Raw genomic sequence first — 21,549 nt, forward strand, 5'->3', positions numbered from 1 at the left:
TGGTGTTGGAGATCCTTGTAAAAACCAGAGGTGGGAAGTGAAATAAGGACTTAGGTATACTTATTTTTTTTTGTTTGTTTGTCAAATGTCAAGTGGGACAACAGGAAGGTTTAAAATGATTTTTGTGGTGTAATCTGTTTGAGCATAACCTGTTTTATTGTGAAAGGGGGTTCTGAAACAGGAAGTAGACAATAAAGGTAGGAGTTTGAGTGCTCTACAAGGTGTCGCTTGAATCCTTGCCTAAAATCCTTGCCACTTATCCCACTTCTTACTGCAATCCCGCTTCTGACACATGGTGTCAGAAGCGGGATTGCAGTAAGAAGTGGGATAAGGAGGTTTGAAAGATTTCGACTTGCAAGCAACCTGCACCTTAGCTCAGAGACTAACCAGGTAAACACACTCATCTACTGCATGGGGGATGAAGCAGATGATATCCTCCGAGGGCAAGCTTTATCGGACATACAAAGGCAGCCGTACTAAGCAGTAAGAGACACTTTGGATACGTACTTTGTTCCCAGGAAAAACATTATCTATGAGAGAGCCCGCTTTAATCAAAGAACACAGCAAGCTAATGAGACTGTTGACTCGTTTGTCACCGCACTTTATGCTTTAGCTGAAAACTGCAGTTATGGTGCACTGCACGATGAGTTAATAAGAGATCGCCTCGTCGTGGGTCTGAGGGACATCAGCTTAGCGGAGAGACTTCAAATGGACAAAGATTTGACGTTGGAGAAAGCAGTTAACCAGGCCCGGCAGTCTGAAGTCATCAAAAAACAACAGACAGACATCAGAGGGGAAAATAAGATGGAAATAGATGCTGTGACAGCGAAGCACAGGGAACAAAAGCATTCAACATTCAAACCCCGAAGAGAACGTAAATGCACAACAAAGGACAAAACACCAAATGGGAGATCATGCTACAGGTGTGGGAAAACCCCTGCGCATGGTAAAGGACAATGCCCAGCAAAAGATGCAACATGTCACTCATGTGGTAAAAGAGGACACTTCAGTAAAGTGTGGAAATCTGTTAAATCTGTGCATGTGATAGAAACAGAGAAAAGTGATGATACACCCGTGTTTCTTGGTTCTGTAGACGCAGGTTCAGATCCTTGGTATGCAGATCTCACTATCAGAAACCACAAAGTTAGATTTAAGATAGACACAGGAGCTGACGTCTCTGTTATCCCAGCCCAGATGTATTACTGCATAAACCAAAATGAGACAGAGTTATGTAAACCAGATAGACCATTGTTTGGTCCAGGGGGTACTCCACTTGATGTGTTGGGTATGAGCAGAGAAACAATTTGCAAAGGTGAACAGGGAATACAGGAAAATGTGTACATTATCAAAGATTTGCACATAGCACTGTTAAGCAGGCCAGCAAGTGTCAAGCTGAACCTTGTGTGTAGAGCTGACAGTATTGACATGAATGTGTTGAATGAGAACTACCCAAAGCTGTGTCAGGGATTAGGTTTAATGCAACAACCTTATACGATTAAGTTGAAACCCAATGCTGTGCCTTTTTCCCTGGCCACACCAAGACGGGTCCCCATCCCTTTTGTTAGGAAAGGTGAAACAGGAACTGGAAAGAATGGAGTCCATGGGAGTAATCAGCAGAGTTGAAGAACCAACAGAATGGTGTGCAGGTATGGTCCCAGTGCCAACAAAAAACGACTCTGTGCGTATTTGTGTTGACCTCACTCACCTCAATGAAGCAGCGTGCAGAGAAAAGTACATCCTGCCTTCGGTTGAACAGACACTTGGATCCCTGGCGGGAGCAAAAGTCTTCAGTAAGTTAGACGCAAACAGAGGCTTCTGGCAGGTTCCATTGTCACCAGAGTCAGCACACTACACAACGTTCATTACACCCTTTGGGCGCTTCCACTTTAACAGACTTCCCTTTGGAATAGCGTCAGCCCCAGAACATTTTCAGCGTAGAATGTCAGTGATCCTTAATGGGCTGGCAGGGTTGTCAAAAAACCACAAACACTGGACTTGTGAAAATAAACAAAACAAAAAAGATAAACATGGGTTTAAAAGTAAAGGAAAAAAGGTTGAAGAGAAAGAAAAGTTTCTATGAAAGGTTCTAAATGTTCTTGTAAGTTTGATGTTTTCAGCGAAAGGAGGATGTGGTGTAATCTGTTTGAGCATAACCTGTTTTATTGTGAAAGGGGGTTCTGAAACAGGAAGTAGACAATAAAGGTCGGAGTTTGAGTGCTCTACAAGGTGTCGCTTGAATCCTTGCCTAAAACCACGACAATTTTCTGACCACTTTTTGAACTTGTGGAATCAGATTAAGTAAACTTTTGTTGACATCGAAGTCGTAAGAAAGCATTGGGTTGATTTGTGGTTTATGATTTAGAACAAAATAAACACATATTTTTTAAAGAATCAAGTTGGAAGTGCGTTCTGACACAAACCACCTGTTGCCACCTTCAGCCTTTTACTGGAGTACTTTTTGTTTTGACACTTAAAAGGCCGTGACAGGCAGTAAAGTGTCTGTGTGCGGTTTGTCTCAGTGCAGCAGAGCTTGGATTTGACAGGGAGAGAAAAGAAAGAGAGCTAAGTTCACTCAGACATGCAGGAAGACAGGAGAGGACAGGAAGAAGAGAGCTTAGTGTTAAAGGTGTGCTGAGCCACTACACAGTGTCCCCTCACCTGCTAATCCTCACTTTAACCTCCAACTGTTGTCATTGTTGTGACGTGGGCAGACCGTGGGGATATGGGGAATGAGGACCCAGGCGCGGTGCTCTGTGTATAAACAGTGCGTTTATTTACAGTGATGGAAAAACATGACAATAAATCCCGTGCTCTCCCGGCCTGATCAGCTGCAGGTGTGTCAAGGTCTTCACACCCACACACACACCCCTACATGCACATACGTCTACAAGCAGGGAGAAGGAGGGACAGCAATACAAAATACATACTTAATACATAATACATAATATTAGTCCATAACTGCTCAGGGTCCCTGGGTCTGAGCGACCCTGGGACCCTGAAAATTGTAGTTTTTAGGTGTGGAGGCAAAGTCGCCCGCTAACATGTGGAGAGAGAAAACAGGTGTTTTTAAAATTCTCTTTCACTACTTGTGTCCTACAGATTTAAACTAAGTACACTCATTAGAATGAGAAAGTTCTAAATAACTTTGAATACATTTTATATTGTCATGTGCTAATATTATGTCAATACAACAAAAGGTTCAGTTACCTTCGTACAAAAACTGTTCATAGAGCTACTTTATACTTTCTTACTTTGGTACATTTCACAGCTTTTGAGTAAAAAACTTGCTTCAGTACTTCAACTGGAGTATTTTAACCCATGTATCTGTACTTCTGTTTGAGTAAAGAAAGTGTACGTTTGCCGCCTCTGGTTAAAACTGATGAGTTATGAAATTTAGGCTACGTCCACGGGTATTTTTGAAAACGCAGATTTTTCTATGCGTTTGCACCTTTCGTCCACACGTAAACGGCGTTTTCGGTCACTGAAAACGGAGATTTCTAAAAACGCCTGCCAGGGTGGATATTTTCTAAAACTCCGTTTTTGCATTTAAGTGTGGACGAGAAAAACGGAGAAAAAGCAGCGTCAAAGGTGTGCGCCTTTTTTGACGTCACAGTGTGCGCCACGTTATTGTTTCGGTGAAATGGATTTCTACAATACTGTTACTGTTACTTGAACTCTCTGCAGTGTTTAAATGCTTACATACACACACACAGTTACCGTCCCTCCACACATACCACTCGGTTCTGCTTCTATGCCCCATCCTTGTTTACTATTTCCCACCGAGGCTTCTAGTCTTCTGATTGGCCAACATTTCTACACGGTTAGGACTATAGCGCCACCTGCTGCTTTGGCATGTTCATAGCAGGGGCGGATCTAGAGAAATTTTCTTAGGGTGGCATGAGGGTGGCATTTTTTTTTTCAAACACTCATGCAGGTGGTTACATATGGTTACATGATTCAAATGCAGTAAGTATGCACGTTTTTCATATAAATATAGTTGATAACTTAATTATTGTCTGTAGCCCACATAATTACACACTAGTTACATAAAACATGTGAGTTTTGATGCTATGTACTGTACAGCCTGTATGATAAATAAATATGTTGCCCAATAAGTATAAACTCCAGAAAGCTACACAACATGGGGCGCTTCATTTACAAACACAAGTCTAACTTGAGTTTCACTGTTTTTGTTAGAAAACAGTCACATTGTTGCAGCTTAAATTACACAAAATGTCAGAAATCTGCACCGTCATGAACAAACATGTAAACCCAATTTTTCATGATTTGTTGGATGAACCCTCTGAGGTCTGAAATACAACCGGCCATTTGTGACTCCTTTTGAGTTTACGTTTGTATTTCACCCTCAGATTGTTTCATTTTATTTTTTCCCCCGTTGCCTTGTTTGGTGTCTTTTAAGCTCAACTGAATTTAGTTGTTTTTTTCACTGACATACTGCATTAGTGTTACTGATCTGAAACCACACAAAGAACTTAAGATCCTAGTAGTATTTTTTACTGTAAAAAAAAAAAAACAGTAAATTTTTATAACTTGAAATGCAAATATAAAACGTACATTTTGTAAACATAAACAACTATTTATCTAAAAATGCAGCCGATACACCTGCTGTTTTTCATTTTGTACAACCATTTAAAAATCTTACTAAAACTAAAATGAGAGAACAATCAGGTGTGGCAATAAGATGCCCCACAAATGATGTGTGCCAGTAAAAACAAGTTTGTCCACCAAAAGACAGAAGAGCACAGGGACAAACCTGCAGGCCCGACAACAGCTGGTGTATCACTCCGCTGGTTTTCTACTTAGTGACAGTGTTTACAAATGTGCCTCTGTGACATTCATTAGTGCCCTCACTGACACACAAAACAAAATGACTACACAACAGAACAACTACACAACACAACACACTAAGTAAACACTCCACACTAAACGTCACAAATCTGCCACATCTAAACTCTCGCTCTCGCTCTGTCTCGCTCGCCCTGTTACCGTCACTCCCCAAACTTTTCCCTCTTCCTAAACAACCAAATCCCACATGTTGACTTTTTTTTAATTGGTCGACATGGTGCATTTTTCCACCAATAAGAAAGAGGTGGCTTTTTTCCTTTCTTTACTGTTTTCGCGCTGTCTTTACAAAACGCTTAAAACACACACACACAAACGTGACGACAGTATTTAGAACGAAGCGTGGCTGATATATATGATCATAACTCTGGATTTACTGGCCTGTAATTAAAATTTAAAAACTTTGAAGTTGGAACTTTCAGTGTGGGCTGAAATAGGCTGCAGCTTGTTGCTGTGTCAGCTTACATCAGTCATGTGATGTGGAGGTGCAGCGTGTCCGTGGACCACAGAGGGTTAATAACACTCACCTTCCTTCCATTTCCACAGTGTAACATCCACCCACCTGTGTAAAAAGCGAAATTCCCATGGTGTTGTTCAAAATGTGCTCTGGCACAATCATAAGCATCGCTTGCTACTGAAAACAAGAAAAAAGCCGGTCCTGCTATGGGCTGAACCATTTGTTACTGGTGCAGGGGGGGGGACACTATGCAATATATTCAGTTTTAGCATTTATATTCACTGCTGACTGTAACTACGCTCAAACTGTTAATGCTGTTTTATTTTAATAAACAACACTGTCATGTGCAAAACTGGGGTGGCACTTGGGGTGGCAAGGGATCATTTTAGGGTGGCACTTGCCACCCCATGCCACACTTCTAGATCCGCCCCTGCTTCCTAGCAGCGTTTTCCTTCATTTCTGCGTTTACGTGTGGACGGGATTATTTTTTAAAACGGAGATTTTAAAATACCCGTGTACGTGTGGACGTAGCCTTAGTCTCTCTGAGCTCCTCGTGTCTAACCCTGCTCACAGGCAGCAGGGCGACGTCACACCGCGCCCCCCCCCGTGTCGGACTCTGACCTGCAGGGCGGGTGGGGGCTGGGTGGATGGCTGGGACTGTGGGAGGAGGGCGTTGGGTCGGCCTTTGTTATGGCGCCTTCAGCCGTCCAATCCTGACCTGCTGATGTAAACCGGCCTGTGTAAATTTCCCACAATGCCCCTGTGCCTCTGTGAGGCGCAGCCTGAAGTAGAGCGGGGGGGAATCGGACCCAGGCCCGGTCCGCTGATCCGCGGGGACTGATGGCGGGGATGAAAGCGACCCGGCAGCGCTGGAGGTGCCGCTTCCCGGCGCCTCGGAGCGGTCTGGGCCTCGGCTCGGCGCCTCACCGTGACCGTGAGCGCCTCCAGCGCAGACGGGCTCATAAGGCGCAGACGGGCCGGGGTGGTCGTGTTACTTCGGTAGCACATATACTAAAATTGGAACGATACAGAGAAGATTAGCATGGCCCCTGCGCAAGGATGACACGCAAATTCGTGAAGCGTTCCTCATTTTCTTTAGAACTAATTCGACTCTGAAATAGTTTGAGAGAGAAGGTTTATTAATGACGACAGATAAGCACAGCAGCTGTTCATGCAGTCTGAACACAGCACACGCCACGGACACGCTCCCAGTTTACAGGAGAACAGAATAATCCTTCAATTGTCCCACAAGGGGAAATTTGGTTGTGTCAGCAGCAATAAAAACACACATATATGCAAAAAGAACAGGACACAGAACAAAAAACACAATTTTTACATATTTAAGCTGAGAAAAGCAATGTGAGGTTATAACAGTAGAAGCTGCTGCAGTGCTGATGTAAACCTCTATGATTGTTGGGTGACTACACAGAGGAAGAGGGTCGTCCTGTCATGATGCTTCTGTGTTTCCTCTGAAGGAGGTGTCAAGGAGGCGCTGCAGTGTCCTCCCAGGAAGCTGTAACCTTTTCTGGGCTGCAGTTGTCTGTGCGGCTGCAGGGGGCGCTGTGGAGCAGCTGTCAGGCTGCAGAACCTCAGGGGAAGACGGACGGCTACCTGCTCACGCTTTTTGTGCTTTTTTCGCTGGTTTAACGGATAAAAACGCCTCGGTCACCATGGCAACAGGCCGGCTGGTGGAGGTGTACCTGGACCTTCTATCGCAGCCCTGCCGGGCGGTGCACATCCTGCTCACCTGCACCAAAATCCCGCACAGAGTGCGCGCCGTGGCGCTGCGGAAAGGTGAGCTACTGACAGGCTGGTTAACCAACCAGCCGGTTAACTAACCGACTAGCCGAGCGGCTAACTAGTCCTCTGACGGCCTGCTCACCCGTGTACGCACTCGGCGCACTTAGAGCAGTTTGTGGGCACACAACTTCAGCTGAACTCCGACCCGAAGAACTTTGACCTACATCCGAGCGGTGCACAGAGCCCGCCAGACCTCACTCAAAATCTCCGGATTTATGCTCTCTCTGACCCCGTGAGAGGAAACTGCATCCGAACCGAGCTGATCCTCATAGAAAACGTCATGAGACTGGTCGGGGACATTCGGCGCTCTTAAACTCACCGAATGTCCGATTTTCACACAGTTTACATGTTTCGGAAACAAAAAATAACAACAGATCATTATTCTGGGAATCTTAAATCACTTGGTTTCCCATCGGAGTTCTGAATGAAGCTGCTGCTCAGACTTCTGTCTGCATTAGAGCGCACACGCTGCAGGCCGCTTTATATGACCTGAGTTTTGAGTGGACTTTGTTTTTAGCTTCTCTTGTGTGTGCAGGAGAACATCGGACTCCGACCTTCACCAAGCTGAACCCCATGCAGAAGGTTCCTGTCATGGTGGACGACGGCTTTGTCCTCACAGAGAGGTACACACACACACACACACACACACACAAAATTCAATTTTATTTACACAGCACCAAATCGCAACAACAGTCGCCTCAAGGTGCTTTATATTGTACAGTAGATCGTACAATAATACACACAGAGAAAAACCCAACAATCATATGACCCCCTATGAGCAGCACTTTGGCGACAGTGGGAAGGAAAAACTCCCTTTTAACAGGAAGAAACCTCCAGCAGAACCAGGCTCAGGGAGGGGCGGGGCCATCTGCTGTGATTGGTTGGGGTGAGAGAAGGAAGACAGGATAAAGACATGCTGTGGAAGAGAGACAGAGGTTAATAACAGATATGATTCAGTGCAGAGAGGTCTGTTAACACATAGTGAGTGAGAAAGGTGACTGGAAAGGAAACACCCAGTGCATCATGGGAATCCCCGGCAGCCTACGTCTATTGCAGCATAACTAAGGGAGGATTCAGGGTCACCTGGTCCAGCCCTAACTATATGCTTTAGCAAAAAGGAAAGTTTGAAGCCTAATCTTGAAAGTAGAGATAGTGTCTGTCTCCTGAATCCAAACTGGAAGCTGGTTCCACAGAAGAGGGGCCTGAAAACTGAAGGCTCTGCCTCCCATTCTACTTTTAAATACTCTAGGAACAACAAGTAGGCCTGCAGAGCGAGAGCGAAGTGCTCTAATAGGCTGATATGGTACTACAAGGTCATTAAGATAAGATGGGGCCTGATTATTTAAGACCTTGTATGTGAGGAGCAGGATTTTGAATTCTGGATTTAACAGGAAGCCAAAACAGGAGAAATCTGCTCTCTTTCTAGTCCCTGTCAGGACTCTTGCTGTATGGGCAGAAATCTGTGCCATCAGAAACTGAATTTGAATAAGTTCAGTTTGAATTTGAATTGTAACTTGAATAAATGCTTTTGAAAACTGAATTTGAATTAGTCTAATTTGAAATTGAATTTATATTTTGAAAATGAATTGATTTGCTTTGAAACTGCATTTTATCCTTTAAAAATTCAGCTCTCGAATAATTTCAGTTTCACTTCTCACCATTCAATTTCTGTTCCAAAATTCAGTTTTTTGGAACTTACATCCGGTTCCGGTTCAAGCACAGATGAATAGAACTACGTTTTACTAGCGGACCGAAAGTGTTACTGACGGGAATCTACAGCGTCTTGAGCTGAATTAAGACTTCAGAAGTCATTCGTCATGTCGAATGACCAGCGGATAAACTCTCAGGTTGGTAATAAATGTATTACATGTATAAGAACAAGCGTCAAGTTAACAAATGATAGCCGTACAGTAACTTTTATGCTTATTGTAGCTGCTAGCTAAAAACGCTAATTTAGCGTAGTTTGCCTTGAATTCAGCTTTGACAAACAAATATATCACTTCAAACAGAGGTGATCCAGTAATGCTGCACTAATGAATTAGACTAACTACTCACTTTAGCTAAAGTTATTAAGTTAGCTAAAGAGTTGGGATGCTGTGTAAGACATAAATAAAGCTAAAACACAAAGGTTTGGACACCGTTTTGCATGTTTCCCTACTGTAGGGGTCTCTGCAAGCATACAGAGGGGCACTCTGAGAGGGTCCAAGATGACAACTTTGGAATTCTACTAGAAACAGTCGATCATATTTGTTGTCAAAGCTGAATTCAAGGCAAACTACGCTAAATTAGCGTTTTTAGCTAGCAGCTACAATAAGCATAAAAGTTACTGTACGGCTATCATTTGTTAACATGACGCTTGTTCTTATACATGTAATATTTATTACCAACCTGAGAGTTTATCCGCTGGTCATTCGACATGACGAATGACTTCTGAAGTCTTAATTCAGCTCAAGACGCTGTAGATTCCCGTCAGTAACACTTTCGGTCCGCTAGTAAAACGTAGTTCTATTCATCTGCGCTTGAACCGGAACCGGATGTAAGTTCCAAAAAACTGAATTTTGGAACAGAAATTGAATGGTGAGAAGTGAAACTGAAATTATTCGAGAGCTGAATTTTTAAAGGATAAAATGCAGTTTCAAAGCAAATCAATTCATTTTCAAAATATAAAATTCAATTTCAATTTAGACTAATTCAAATTCAGTTTTCAAAAGCATTTATTCAAGTTACAATTCAGATTCAATCTGAGCAATTCAAATTGAACTTATTCAAATTCAGTTTCTGATGGCACAGATTTCTGCCCATATTGCTGCAGCATTTTGGATCAGCTGAAGGCTTTTCAGGGAGTTTTTAGGACTTCCTGATAATAATGAATTACAGTCGTCCAGCCTGGAAGTAATAAATGCATGAACTAGTTTTTCAGCTTCACTCTGAGACAGGATATTTCTAACTTCTCCTTCTCTCACCCCAACCAGTCACAGCAGATGGCCCCGCCCCTCCCTGAGCCTGGTTCTGTCGGAGGTTTCTTCCTGTTAAAAGGGAGTTTTTCCTTCCCACTGTCGCCAAAGTGCTTGTTCATAGGGGGTCATATGGTTGTTGGGTTTTTCTCAGTGTCTATGAAGCGCCTTGAGGCGACTTTTGTTGTGATTTGGCGCTATATAAATAAAATGGAATTGAATTAACTTTAGAGATTAAAACACACACATGCTCACTCATTTAAAGTGTGTTCCTGTGAGGCAGGACGGGTCACGTTGGAATCACATGCTCAGTGTAAACGTCAGGTTGTGTCATGTGTTGCAGCGACGCCATCCTGAAGTACCTCACCACCAAGTACGATGTCCCAGAGCACTGGTATCCACGGCAACCAGAGAGACGAGCCCGAGTGGACGAGTACACAGCGTGGCATCACACCAACACACGACCGCACGCTGCTAAAGTCTTCATCCTGGAGGTATGGAGCCAAAATCCTGATTTTGTAAAACACGTCTTCAAATATCTGAAATCAGCTGATCAGGAGACGGCAGCGTGGGGTTCTGTGATGACGCCGCACCTGTTCTGACATCATCAGGAATATAAAGCTGCTGTAATGCCATGAAGGAGCTCAGGTGTGCTTTGTGTCTCCGCCCACCTCAGGTGCTGCTCCCAGCTCAGTCTGGCTCTCCGGTGGATGAGGCCCGTTTGAATCGCGCTCTCTCCGACCTCGACGACACGCTGGATAAACTGGAGTCCATGTTTCTTCGCCGCCAGCCTTTCCTTTGCGGTGATGACATCACTGTGGCCGACCTGCTCGCGGCGTGCGAGCTCACGCAGGTCAGTTTCTGGATGCTCAAGCCCCGCCCCCCTCAGAGAAGCTTTTTGTCTCTTTGGGTATGTTCAGAGAGCTAGTCTCCAAACAGCTGCAGTGAAACTGAGACACAAACAGGAAATGGAGATGCTTCCCCTTCAAAGTAAAAGTTGTAATTCTGCACTGCTGCCAACAAAAGTGCAGCTTTTACTTTGAAAGCAGAGCATGTCTGTTTGTGTTGCACTTTTTAACTTGTCCCTGCCCCAGCGAGCAGTTACAGACATGATACTCTTGTGATGAGGAAGAGGATCAATAGGGGGTCCACGACCCTCTTAGGGACTCTCCAGTTGTTGTTCTTAGAACTGAAGAAGCTTCTCTGATTAAGTCCCAAAGCTTTTCTTTCTGAGCTCCTCAGACTACAATGAGCTGGATGTCTGAGAACCTTCACAGACTGAGTTCAGATTATTGCTTCTCTTCTCATGAAGGATGCTCCACTGTCTCCTCTGCTAAAGGAAGCACTGAAGCTCCTTTCCTTACTCTGAGGACTGACAGCTGATTAGAAACGCTCCCGAGAGGAGCGGGCACTCTGAACGTACCCTCTGTTTGTGTCTGTATGGTTCTGAGCATGCTCAGTGTGTCTCCTTGCAGCCTCTGGGCGGGGGCAGAGACGTCCTGAAGGAGCGTCCTCAGCTGCAGCGGTGGAGGAGTCGAGTCCAGTCGGCCGTCGGTGAGGCATTTGACGAAGCTCACAGCGTCCTGTATGCCCTCAGAGACCGCCGCCGAGCCCGTCTGTGACATCTGCATGAGGGGGAGGAGTTAGTCGAGGGTGTGAGGAGGATGAAGGAGTGGCTCAATTTCACTTTGATTTCTCTGCTTTAAAAACCTCAGAGGCCTTCGAGCCGTCACAGAGTTCCTGGACTCTGATCGATGACAGAATCAATAAATCTATCGATGAATCAATGTTGGAGTTCAATGTTTGAATCAGCTGAAGCACTTTAACAGGAAATGAGCTTTGAAATGAAAATAAAAAAAGCTGCTTGTACTTTGCCCCTTGAGTGTCTGTGACTGAGCGCCCCCCGCAGGCTGGAGGAGGAGCTGCGGCGCTGTAGGCGTGTTCAAACGAGCACATTAAAGAGACTCAGCAAAAATGTAAAAATCTTTATTAGAAAACTTTATTTACACCAGGTTCAGCAGCAGAGACATGTGACTACACAGAGGAAGAGGGCGGGCCTTGGCTCCGTTTGGCAGGATGTTGCTCCTCGCCATCTCCTTCTCGTCCTCGTTTCCTCAGGTGTCTTCCTGAGGTCGACTCCGCCTCCTGCAGGGGGAGGAGCTCAATGGATCATGAGGCAGAGTCATGGTTGTACTGTGTGTGTGGTTGTGTATGTGTGGTTACCATGGCAACAGCAGCCCCCCCTCCCTCTGCAGACGGGTACATGAGCCTGTGCGCCGTCTCCAACATCTTCTGGTCCTGCAACCATCACAGAGTGAGCAGCCTACACTTCCCACAATGCACCTGAACATCTTTAACCCTCTTAAGACTTGCTGCTGTGGCGTCAGCTGTGCTGCAGACAGCCAACCGCCATCGTTGAGGGCGGAGTCACTACAAAAACACTGAACACAGCCTGGTGTGTGGTTATTTGGGGGGGGGGCGTCAGGTGAGGCGTTACCTGTAGCCAGGGGTGCTGCAGAGCTTCCTCGATGCTCATCCTCTTCATCGGATCAACGACCAGCAGCTTCCTCACCACGTCTTTGGCTGAAACACAAACGGGTCATATGAGTCCAAACACAGGAAGCTCCGCCTTTCACCCTCAGGTTCCAAACAAGATGGACCCAAAACAGTGCTGTGCAAAAGTCCTGAGCCCCCCGACGCACTGTGGAACACGCAGTGACTCACTGACACACCTGAACACACCGTGAGCCTGACGGTGACTCTGCGGTGTGAGTGGCTCTCGTTTGCTCATTTCTAGAAAAATCTCAGCGAGCGCCCGACAGCGAGCCAGTCATCACTAACAGTATCGATAAAGTTCAACTGAAGCAGCTCGTACCTTGATCAGAGACGCTCGTCCACTTGGACTGAACCATGGTGAACTCTCCTCTGATGATCTGATCGGTGACCGACTGATGACCAAAGCTCTCGTGGAACGGAGGGTAACCTCCCAGGCTGACACGGGAGGAGAGAGAGGAGGACTCAGTGATGAAGCTGGAGTTTCAGCAAATCATCAAACGTTACATAGAAATTTTCACAGCTTTCAGGTGGAGATGTTTGACCTCTGACCCTGGCTGTTTCTCTGCGGCTTCCTCAACAGTCACACGCCTGCAGGAGCCAGGTGACATCGCCGCCGAAGTTCCATAAATGACTCGTAAACCACGAGTCATTTATGGAAACCGAGTCCTACAGGGATAAAAAGCGGACGCGTATTCTGCTTCTTCTTCGTTGGTGGTGTGAGCAGGTGTAGGACGCTGTGAACACCTCGGACAGCGACGCGTGCCGAGGTCTCGGGAATCAGCCGGTCGCTGCAGAAATGCCGTTTCTGTCAGACTCTGCCGCTGACAGCCAGCGTTTTCTGTCTGTATGTAATACGGATTCATCCCAGGGAGGAGCCTTTCTGAGGTCAAAGGTCAGGTGACCAGGGACCGAACATGGGTGTAAAGTCAAGTCAAGTCAAGTTTATAGAGCACATTTAAAAACAACCAAGGCTGACCAAAGTGCTGTACAGTAAATACAGATAAAAATACAATAGAACACAATTTCGTAAAACACCTCGCTGATCAAATAAAAAATAAATAAACAAAAAATTAAACCTTTCTAAAAGCCAATGAGAAGAGGTGAGTTTTAAGAGCAGTTTTAAAAGTTTCTAGGCTTTTGGAGAATCTGACGTGAGGAGGTAAACTGTTCCACAGTCTGGGTGCAGCCACAGCAAACGCCCTCTCTCCCTTTGTCTTTAATTTATACCTGGGAACATCTAAAAGCATCAGGTCGGCTGACCTCAAAGATCTCCTGGGGCGATAAGTACTAAGGAGTTCTGACAGGTAAGAAGGTGCAGTGCCATTTAAAACCTTAAAAGCCAGCAGTAAGATTTTAAAATCAATCCTAAAAGCAACTGGGAGCCAGTGGAGAGAGCAGAGAACCGGAGTGATGTGGTCTCTTTTTTTTGAACCGGTCAACAGGCGAGCGGCAGCGTTCTGCACCAGTTGAAGGCGATGTAGACAGGAACGATCTAGGCCAGCATAGAGGGAATTGCAGTAGTCTAGCCGTGAAGTAATAAAAGCATGGACCACTCTTTCTAGATCGTTCCTGCAAAGGTAAGACTTGACTTTGGCTAAAATCCGTAAATGATAAAAAGATCCCTTAACTACAGAGCTGATTTGTTTATCAAGTTTAAAAGCATTGTCAAAAATAACTCCAAGACTCTTAATGGAAGAAGTGCAATCGGAGGTTAGGGGTCCCAAAAAGTCAAGAGAGAAGTTGGGATCTTTAGGAAGCCCAAACACAATGACTTCAGTTTTGCTTTCATTAAGGTGTAAGAAGTTAAGAGTCATCCAAGTCTTAATGTCAGACAAGCAGGAGAGTAGCGGCTGCAAAGAAACATTGCAGTTCAACCTCAGAGGGAGGTAGATCTGAATATCATCGGCAAAGATGTGGAAGGACACATTATGTTTACGGAGCACATCGCCCAGAGGGAGCAAGTACAGAATAAACAACAGGGGGCCTAGTATGGACCCCTGAGGTACGCCACAGGTTAAAGGAGCTCTGGGAGATGACAGTTCACCAAGGTGAACAGAAAAACTCCTATTATTCAAATAGGACTGGAAAAACTTTAAGACAGTGCCCTTTAAACCGACACAATGTTGAAGGCGGGCTAGCAGTATGTTGTGATCTACAGTGTCGAAGGCTGCTGTCAGGTCCAAGGTTACTAAGACAGCAGCACAACCAGAGTCAACAGTTAAAAGCAAATCATTAAAAACTCTCAGTAGGGCGGTTTCTGTGCTATGCCGAGCTCTAAAACCAGACTGGAACTTCTCATAGAGATTGTTGTTGTCAAGAAATAGCTGGAGCTGCGTGAGGGCGGCTCGTTCCAGTACTTTAGACAGAAAAGGGAGGTTGGAAATGGGCCTATAGTTAGAGAGTAGGGATGGATCTAGATTAGGCTTTTTAAGGAGAGGTTGAACAACAGCGTGCTTGAAGGGTGTTGGAAAACAACCAGAACTGAGGCAGGCATTGATCAGGACCAGAAGGAAAGGTCCGACTGAGTCCAGAACCTGCTTCAGAAGCCGAGAGGGGATAGCATCGGTGGAACAGTTGGTAGTCTTAACCTTGCAGACTATTTCATGCAGCTGAGAGAGAGAGATTGGTTCGAACTGATTAAAGGCAGAATGGCACAAAGAAAAAACACAGGGATTGGAAGGTGGAGATGGAATGACAGACTGCAGGGAGGAAATCTTGTTTACAAAGAACTTTAGAAAGTCATTACAGAGGGTGGCAGAAGGTGTGAGGCTGGTGGATGTGTAAGGATTTACAATGGAATTTAAAACACGAAACAGAGTCTGAGGTTTATGGACACTACTGCTAACCAGGTTTGATATGTAGGAGGACTTGGCCTCTTTAACGGCTTTCTGATAGGTTGAAAGAGAGTCTCTGAGGATATTAAAAGAAATGTGCAGCTTGTCCTTTTTCCATTTTCTCTCAGCACACCTACAGGTGCGCCTGAGAGCACGAACAGAGTCTGTAATCCAGGGTTCAGCGTGAGCTTTGGGACGGAGTGTTTTTAAGGGAGCGATGAGGTCCAAAATAGAAGTACATGTTGAGTTAAAAAGAGCAGTTAAATCTTCTGCACACAAGGAATCAATCCAGTCCACCGTGGAGAGCTCAGAGTTGCTAAAAGCAGCAGAAAACTGAGATGGTACATGGGTATTGATGATCCGGTGACGGCGTGAAGGAGGTTTAACTGCAGCATCAGAACAATGTGCAGTGGCAGAAAATAGAACAGGAAAATGATCGGAGATACACGCACTCTCACAAATTTCAGAGATGTGGATACCCAAGCCGTGAGACATGACAAGGTCCAAAGTGTGACCCTTCTCATGTGTGGAGCCAGACACACACTGAGTAAGGTTGAAGGAATCCAACAGTGAAACAAAGTCTCTAACCAGGGGTTTAGATGGACAGCACACATGAATATTCAGGTCACCAACAATAAGAAAATGATCAAAATCTACTGAAAGCCCTGAAAGAAATTCCCCAAACTCACTGATAAAGTCCTTGTTAAATTTGGGAGGACGATATACCACTGCAATCAGTAACGGAGTGGATGAGTTTAGTTTAAAAAGCTGTAGTTCAAAGCTGGAAAAAGAAATCTGATGGCAGTCATAAACAGATTTAAAAACACAGGCGAGGCCTCCGCCTTTGCCAGAGGACCTGGGAGTGTTTAAAAAACAACAGCCTGGAGGAAGAAGCTCAGAGAAAGCCACAGTCTCACCAGCGCGTAACCAGGTCTCCGTCAGGAACATAAAATCCAGGTCGTAAGAAGAGAAAAAATCCTTGAGCAGAAACGTCTTATTGGAGAGGGATCGAGTGTTGATCAAAGCCATAGATAAGGTGAGATCAGTAGCTGTCATCGGGGTTGATATGCGGGTGAGTGGGCGTAGGTTAGAGTTTGTAGCACCAAATCTGCGGATCCGTGGCTGTAGGAGAGCCGATGACCGAGGACCCGGAACGGAAACAGCAAGCGACGGACCCGGAGAGTCACGCAGGAAGGGAGCAGACACCAGGCGTGGGCCGGAGATGGCAGAGAGTCGCCTACCAGAGGAGAACGCCGCCGCCGGCATGGCGAGGAGTGAGCCAGATGACCGAGGGAGGCGCGGGCCAAGAAGCGGGCCTACTTTCAGTCTGAAGCAGCCGATGCCCACGAGCACGTTTAACACTCTGGGGTCGACAGAGGTACCGGCGCGTCAAAATCACACGACCAATTTAAGACGACACAGCAACCAGTGACCCAGAGTCTCGTTTCAACCTGGGTCGAAGGTGCGGACTTCAAACTTTATACCAGTTCTGATAGAGTCTGAATGGGTTATGATAAAAGTACACGCCACGTTTTTCTGAATAAAACTGTGTTTACAGCAGGAAGAACGGGCAGTGCTAGCAAACACTTCCCTATTGGTGTTACTGTGTACCATGTCAACCAATCAAAAAATGATATGGCAACATGTGGCACTTGGTTGTTTAGGAAGAGGGGGAAGTTTGAAGAGTGCGGTCAGAGTGCGGTCAGAGTGCGGTCAGAGTGTTGTGTTGTAATTGTTTTATTTAGAAATGTAAAATTTCTTTTTGCACTTCAAGTTATGAAAATGATTCGTTAAACATGTTTGTGGGCTTTACAGAAAAAAATAAAGTTTTTCTACTCTGAAGTTTTTTTCGTCTGAATATAGATCAATTGTGCGATCGATGTCAATGGCTCCACGCAGGAAGTAGAAACAGACTCTGGCGTGCCGGCAGCGGCTCTGTTTTCATGTGCCGAGGGTAACCAGGCGGGCAAACGAGCGAGCGCACGAGTCGAGGCGGCGCGACAGGTGAATGAACGAAAGCGTTTCCCTGACAACACAAATCATCCATCATCACCCTGCAGCAGGAGGCCGGAGCCTACCAGACGAAGAGCAGCACGCCGAGGCTCCAGGCGTCCACGGCGAGCCCGTAACCTGTGGTGGACGCGTGCGTGAACACCTCCGGAGCCAGGTAAGATGGAGTCCCACACAGAGTCCTCATCAGCACCGCCTCCTCCAGGATCCGTGACTGGTTAAAGTCCGTCACCTGACGCGCGCGTGCGCACACACACACACACACACACACACACACACACACACACACACACACACACACACACACACACACACACACACACTCAGTGAGGAGGGAGGAGGTGGTGATGCTGCAGGTGATGCTGCAGGTGAGCGCACGTACCTTGATGAGACACACATCGTCCTGTGAGGACAGCAGGATGTTCTCCGGCTTCAGGTCTCTGTGGATGATCCCGTTACTGTGGAGATACTACACACACACACACACACAGTTACAGTCGCTGCACCTGTGTGTGTTTGTGTGTGTGTGCGTGTGCTCGTTACCATAGCAACACCAGCTAACCTCCACAGCACGAAGCATCTGGTAAAAATAAAGTTTGGCAACAGATTCGTTGAGCTGCTGCTTCGACTTCACTCTGTGGAACAGCTCCCCCCCCTCCATCCTGACAGGTGAGAGAGAGACACAGGTGAGAGAGAGAGAGACACAGGTGAGAGAGAGACACAGGTGAGAGAGAGACACAGGTGAGAGAGAGAGACACAGGTGAGAGAGAGACACAGGTGAGAGAGAGGCTGCGTCCACACTAGCGTTCACAGAGTTGTGCGTCCACATTGAAACGGCCAAAAACGCTTCCGTTCCAGTCCTGCACATGCGTGAAACGCAAGAAGATTCGACCTGCCTCATTTCTGTCTGCCGTTTATTTACGTTCCGGCTCGTTGACACGTCGGCAAAATGTGGAGGAAAAGCACCGAGTTTTTTAAATGGACTCACAATGAGGTGGAGTCGTTGCTGCAAGTAACACAAAAGTACAAAGTTGCAAAAGCGAGTGAGAATTAAAGAATTTGAAGAAAAGCTCTCAGGAGCATGTACAGGCTGATGTTGATCTTTAATAGGGCTGTCAAACAAAACAACTGCTGTGTAACGCCCTCCGCTATCTCAGTTTAATTGGTCACATGACTGCATCACATGACTATGTGATAAGCCTTCTTAATCTGTTTTACCAAGTTGAGGATGTAAGCACGCTCCTCCTGCAACACGCGGTCCATTTGGGCGTAGTCTGACACCACGATCTGGTTGTCCATATCAGTCTTGGGAGGGGACAGACAGAACTGAATAAGGCCAATTTTGGCCTTGTCCACTCGGGTCACACCAGTGTTGGCAACTCTTTGGAAATTCATTTTGGAAAAGCACCGTGTTCAAATGTATCCGTTTTCAAAACGCGGCGTTTTCCTTGAGCGAAAACGGCGTCTCAGTTTGGACGGGAGGCCAAAACGGAGAGAAAAAAACAAAAACGTATTAGTGTGGACGTGGCCTGAGAGACGGGTGAGAGAGACAGGTGCAGTTTCACGCACAGCTCCAACACGATGTAGAAACTTTCCTCCGTCTGATAGAAGTCCTCCGTCTTTATGAGACAAGGCTGCAGGAGACAAGGAGTGAAGAGAAGGAAAGGAAGGATGAGTGTTGTTACTGGCGATAAAGGAGCGTTCCTGTACTTGTGCTTTTTCTTCTTCTTCGTTGGTGTTACTCACGTGGTCGACCCTCTGCAGGATGTCAATCTCCGTCTTTGCGTTTCGTGTCGCCGTCTGTGATTGGACAGAAAAATAAGTTGTTGTTCCCCTTCAACTCAAAATAAGGTTGAGACGCCATGTTTGTAGTTCTCTGGGAGGTATCTGTGTTTTCACACCTTGCTGACATTTCATTGGGTTAAACTGAGTTCAATTCAATACCTGATTGGCTGGCACCAGAAATATTTAAATTAAGCAGTGTACTGAGAGTTTCCCGCCCCCCTAGTGGTGATTTCATGCAGTGCACTGTTAGTTTGACAGAGAGGGGTGTCTGCATTTTTGACGCTATTAAAATTCATAAATGAACTGACACCATCACACCTGCTGACAAACACGCAGTCGAAAGAAACGAGCAGCGGGTCTCAGCCAATCAGAGAGCAGATGAGGCGACTCACCCCTTCAGACTGAAAGTTCTTCTTGTTTATGATTTTCACTGCAAACTTCCTGCAGGTGGATCGCTCGAAAGCCAGCCGGACCTCGCCACACACTCCTCTGAAACACACACAGTCAGCAGGGTGGCACAGGAAATGACATCACAACGCCACGAAACAACTCACGTGCCGATGCGTCGCGTCAGTAGGTATTTGTCTTGCAGGTCTCTGGGTAGGCTGGACTGATCGTCCGACATCAGGTCGATGAAGACAAAGACTGCAGAGAGACATGAGCAGGAGGTGAGACCGGCACCAGGGTGTCCAGGTGTTTTCAGGTGCTGTTCTGGTGGGCGGAGTCACCTCGGTTTCGTTGTTCAGCCAGAGAGATGACGGCGTTATTGACCAGAGGAAGCTTCTTGTCTTTCCCGATCGGAATCCCATCGAGAAAAGTGCCGTTATTACTGAGGTCCTCCACGAAGACCTCCGAGCCCTCCTGACACACACAGGTGGAGAGGGCGACGTTAAAGCCCCGTGAGCGCAGTACTCACAGTACGATCAGTGCTAATATCAGTGGTAGTAGTACTGCAGTAGTCTCACTCTGTAGATCCTGAAGTGTTTCTTGCTGTAGATTCGGAACTTTCTGGAATTTCGGTCATTTGGATCCTCCAGGACGTAGTTACACTTGGAGTCCCGTCCAAACAGGTACTGGTCCTCTATGCAGTCTGTAAACAAACAAACAGGAAACAGGAAGTGCTCCTCTATGCAGTCTGTAAACAAACAAACAGGAAACAGGAAGTGCTCCTCTATGCAGTCTGTAAACAAACAAACAGGAAACAGGAAGTGCTCCTCTATGCAGTCTTCTATCCCCCCGTGGAATTACAAAACCTGCAATTCTGGGATTTTATTTGGTTGCTAATTAGCAGCAGCAGCTAGCTCATCCTTTGGTCACTGCTTGAAACAGGAAGAGGTGTTAAAAAACCAGGATGCCACGTCCATCTTTTATCTACAGTCTAAAGATCTGTCACACCTGAAGCACTGTCTGCTGAACAGAAGTATCCTGATTACTTCATGTGTTATTTAAAGTATGGAACAGCAGAGCTCGGCTGGCTGATTATGCTAATTCTGCTGCTAATTCTACTAATTACTATTTCCAGACACAGCACAATATGTTCAGTTTAATGGAACCTGATTAAGAACAGAGTGAACAGAGGACGAGCCGGCGTGTTGTGAGCAGCGGTACCGTGGCTCCTGAAGCCCGGGACCATGGGCAGTAGGCGGCCCCAGGGTTGCGGCTCGGGCTCCTCTGGGACGGACGCGAGCGTTACGGGGATGGTGTCCACGCTGCTCAGAGTCCCCGAGCCACTCGACGACTGACTGGCTGAGCTGGGCCCACTGGATGAACTGGAACCAGGCTGGGACTGGGACTTGGCCTGGGACGGGGACAGGGTGGACTGGGTTTGGGACTGAGGACGCTCCCCCTCAGGAGTCCCCTTTTCAGACATCCTTCAGCTCTGCAGACACATGAGAGACAAAATCAAGAACAAGAGAAGAAGAGTTTGGGTTTCTGCCGCAGGATCGTGGACATCCGTGGGCTCGGAGCCCCAGAGCACACAGTGCAACATCCCCACGCCCCACTGTGGCAGCGTTCAAACACAGACCGCGTGTCCGAGACTCACACTCACCGTGAAACCGGAACCCCGCCGGTGCTGTCAGCATGCGCGCGCCTTCTCAGCGAGCTCTGCACTCAGCAGAGCCAGAACCAGCATCCGGGTCTCTGCGCGTCCACGAACCGCGACGCGTGCTTCGATTTCTTGACCGGGACCTTGCGGGACACGCGCTTCCTTGTGGGCTATTTTTTCTCTGACGTCACGAAGTGGTTCCAGCCAATGATAAGTGTGAATGTGGATCACGTGCACCGGGAG

The 21,549-nt window shown here is 46.5% G+C and overlaps 2 protein-coding genes and 1 long non-coding RNA gene across 4 annotated transcripts; 1 reads left to right on the forward strand and 2 right to left on the reverse strand.

The window, feature by feature from the left end:
- Window positions 1-328: 328 nt before the first annotated feature.
- Window positions 329-5,968, reverse strand: LOC308403455. 2 transcript variants are annotated; one of them, XR_013972907.1, is made up of 4 exons: window positions 5,391-5,968; window positions 2,659-2,751; window positions 1,706-1,768; window positions 329-1,582 (listed from the first exon to the last, which is right to left on the reverse strand). It is a non-coding gene; the product is annotated as an uncharacterized lncRNA (long non-coding RNA). The 2 variants fall into 2 exon arrangements; XR_013972908.1 differs by having other exon boundaries at window positions 329-1,768.
- Window positions 5,969-6,853: 885 nt separating this feature from the next.
- On the forward strand, window positions 6,854-11,972 carry gstt2 (glutathione S-transferase theta 2). Its single transcript, XM_080892881.1, has 5 exons — window positions 6,854-7,114; window positions 7,656-7,743; window positions 10,418-10,568; window positions 10,751-10,927; window positions 11,550-11,972. The coding sequence occupies exons 1-5, from the start codon at window positions 6,991-6,993 to the stop codon at window positions 11,694-11,696; spliced, it is 687 nt and encodes a 228-aa protein (XP_080749007.1). The 5' UTR covers window positions 6,854-6,990; the 3' UTR covers window positions 11,697-11,972.
- chek2 (checkpoint kinase 2) lies at window positions 11,678-21,484 on the reverse strand. The gene is made up of 16 exons (XM_080892866.1): window positions 21,310-21,484; window positions 20,868-21,138; window positions 20,225-20,349; window positions 19,988-20,120; window positions 19,814-19,904; window positions 19,652-19,748; window positions 19,221-19,274; window positions 19,044-19,108; window positions 18,037-18,136; window positions 17,857-17,943; window positions 17,543-17,706; window positions 12,950-13,065; window positions 12,572-12,657; window positions 12,298-12,372; window positions 12,082-12,219; window positions 11,678-11,699 (listed from the first exon to the last, which is right to left on the reverse strand). Exons 2-15 carry the CDS (start codon window positions 21,127-21,129, stop codon window positions 12,109-12,111), a joined length of 1,566 nt encoding a protein of 521 aa, XP_080748992.1. The 5' UTR covers window positions 21,130-21,138; window positions 21,310-21,484; the 3' UTR covers window positions 11,678-11,699; window positions 12,082-12,108.
- Between the last annotated feature and the right edge of the window lie 65 nt (window positions 21,485-21,549).

Source organism: Rhamphochromis sp. 'chilingali', assembly GCF_963969265.1.
Source record: "Rhamphochromis sp. 'chilingali' genome assembly, chromosome: 10".
Classification (NCBI taxonomy): Eukaryota; Metazoa; Chordata; class Actinopteri; order Cichliformes; family Cichlidae; genus Rhamphochromis; species Rhamphochromis sp. 'chilingali'.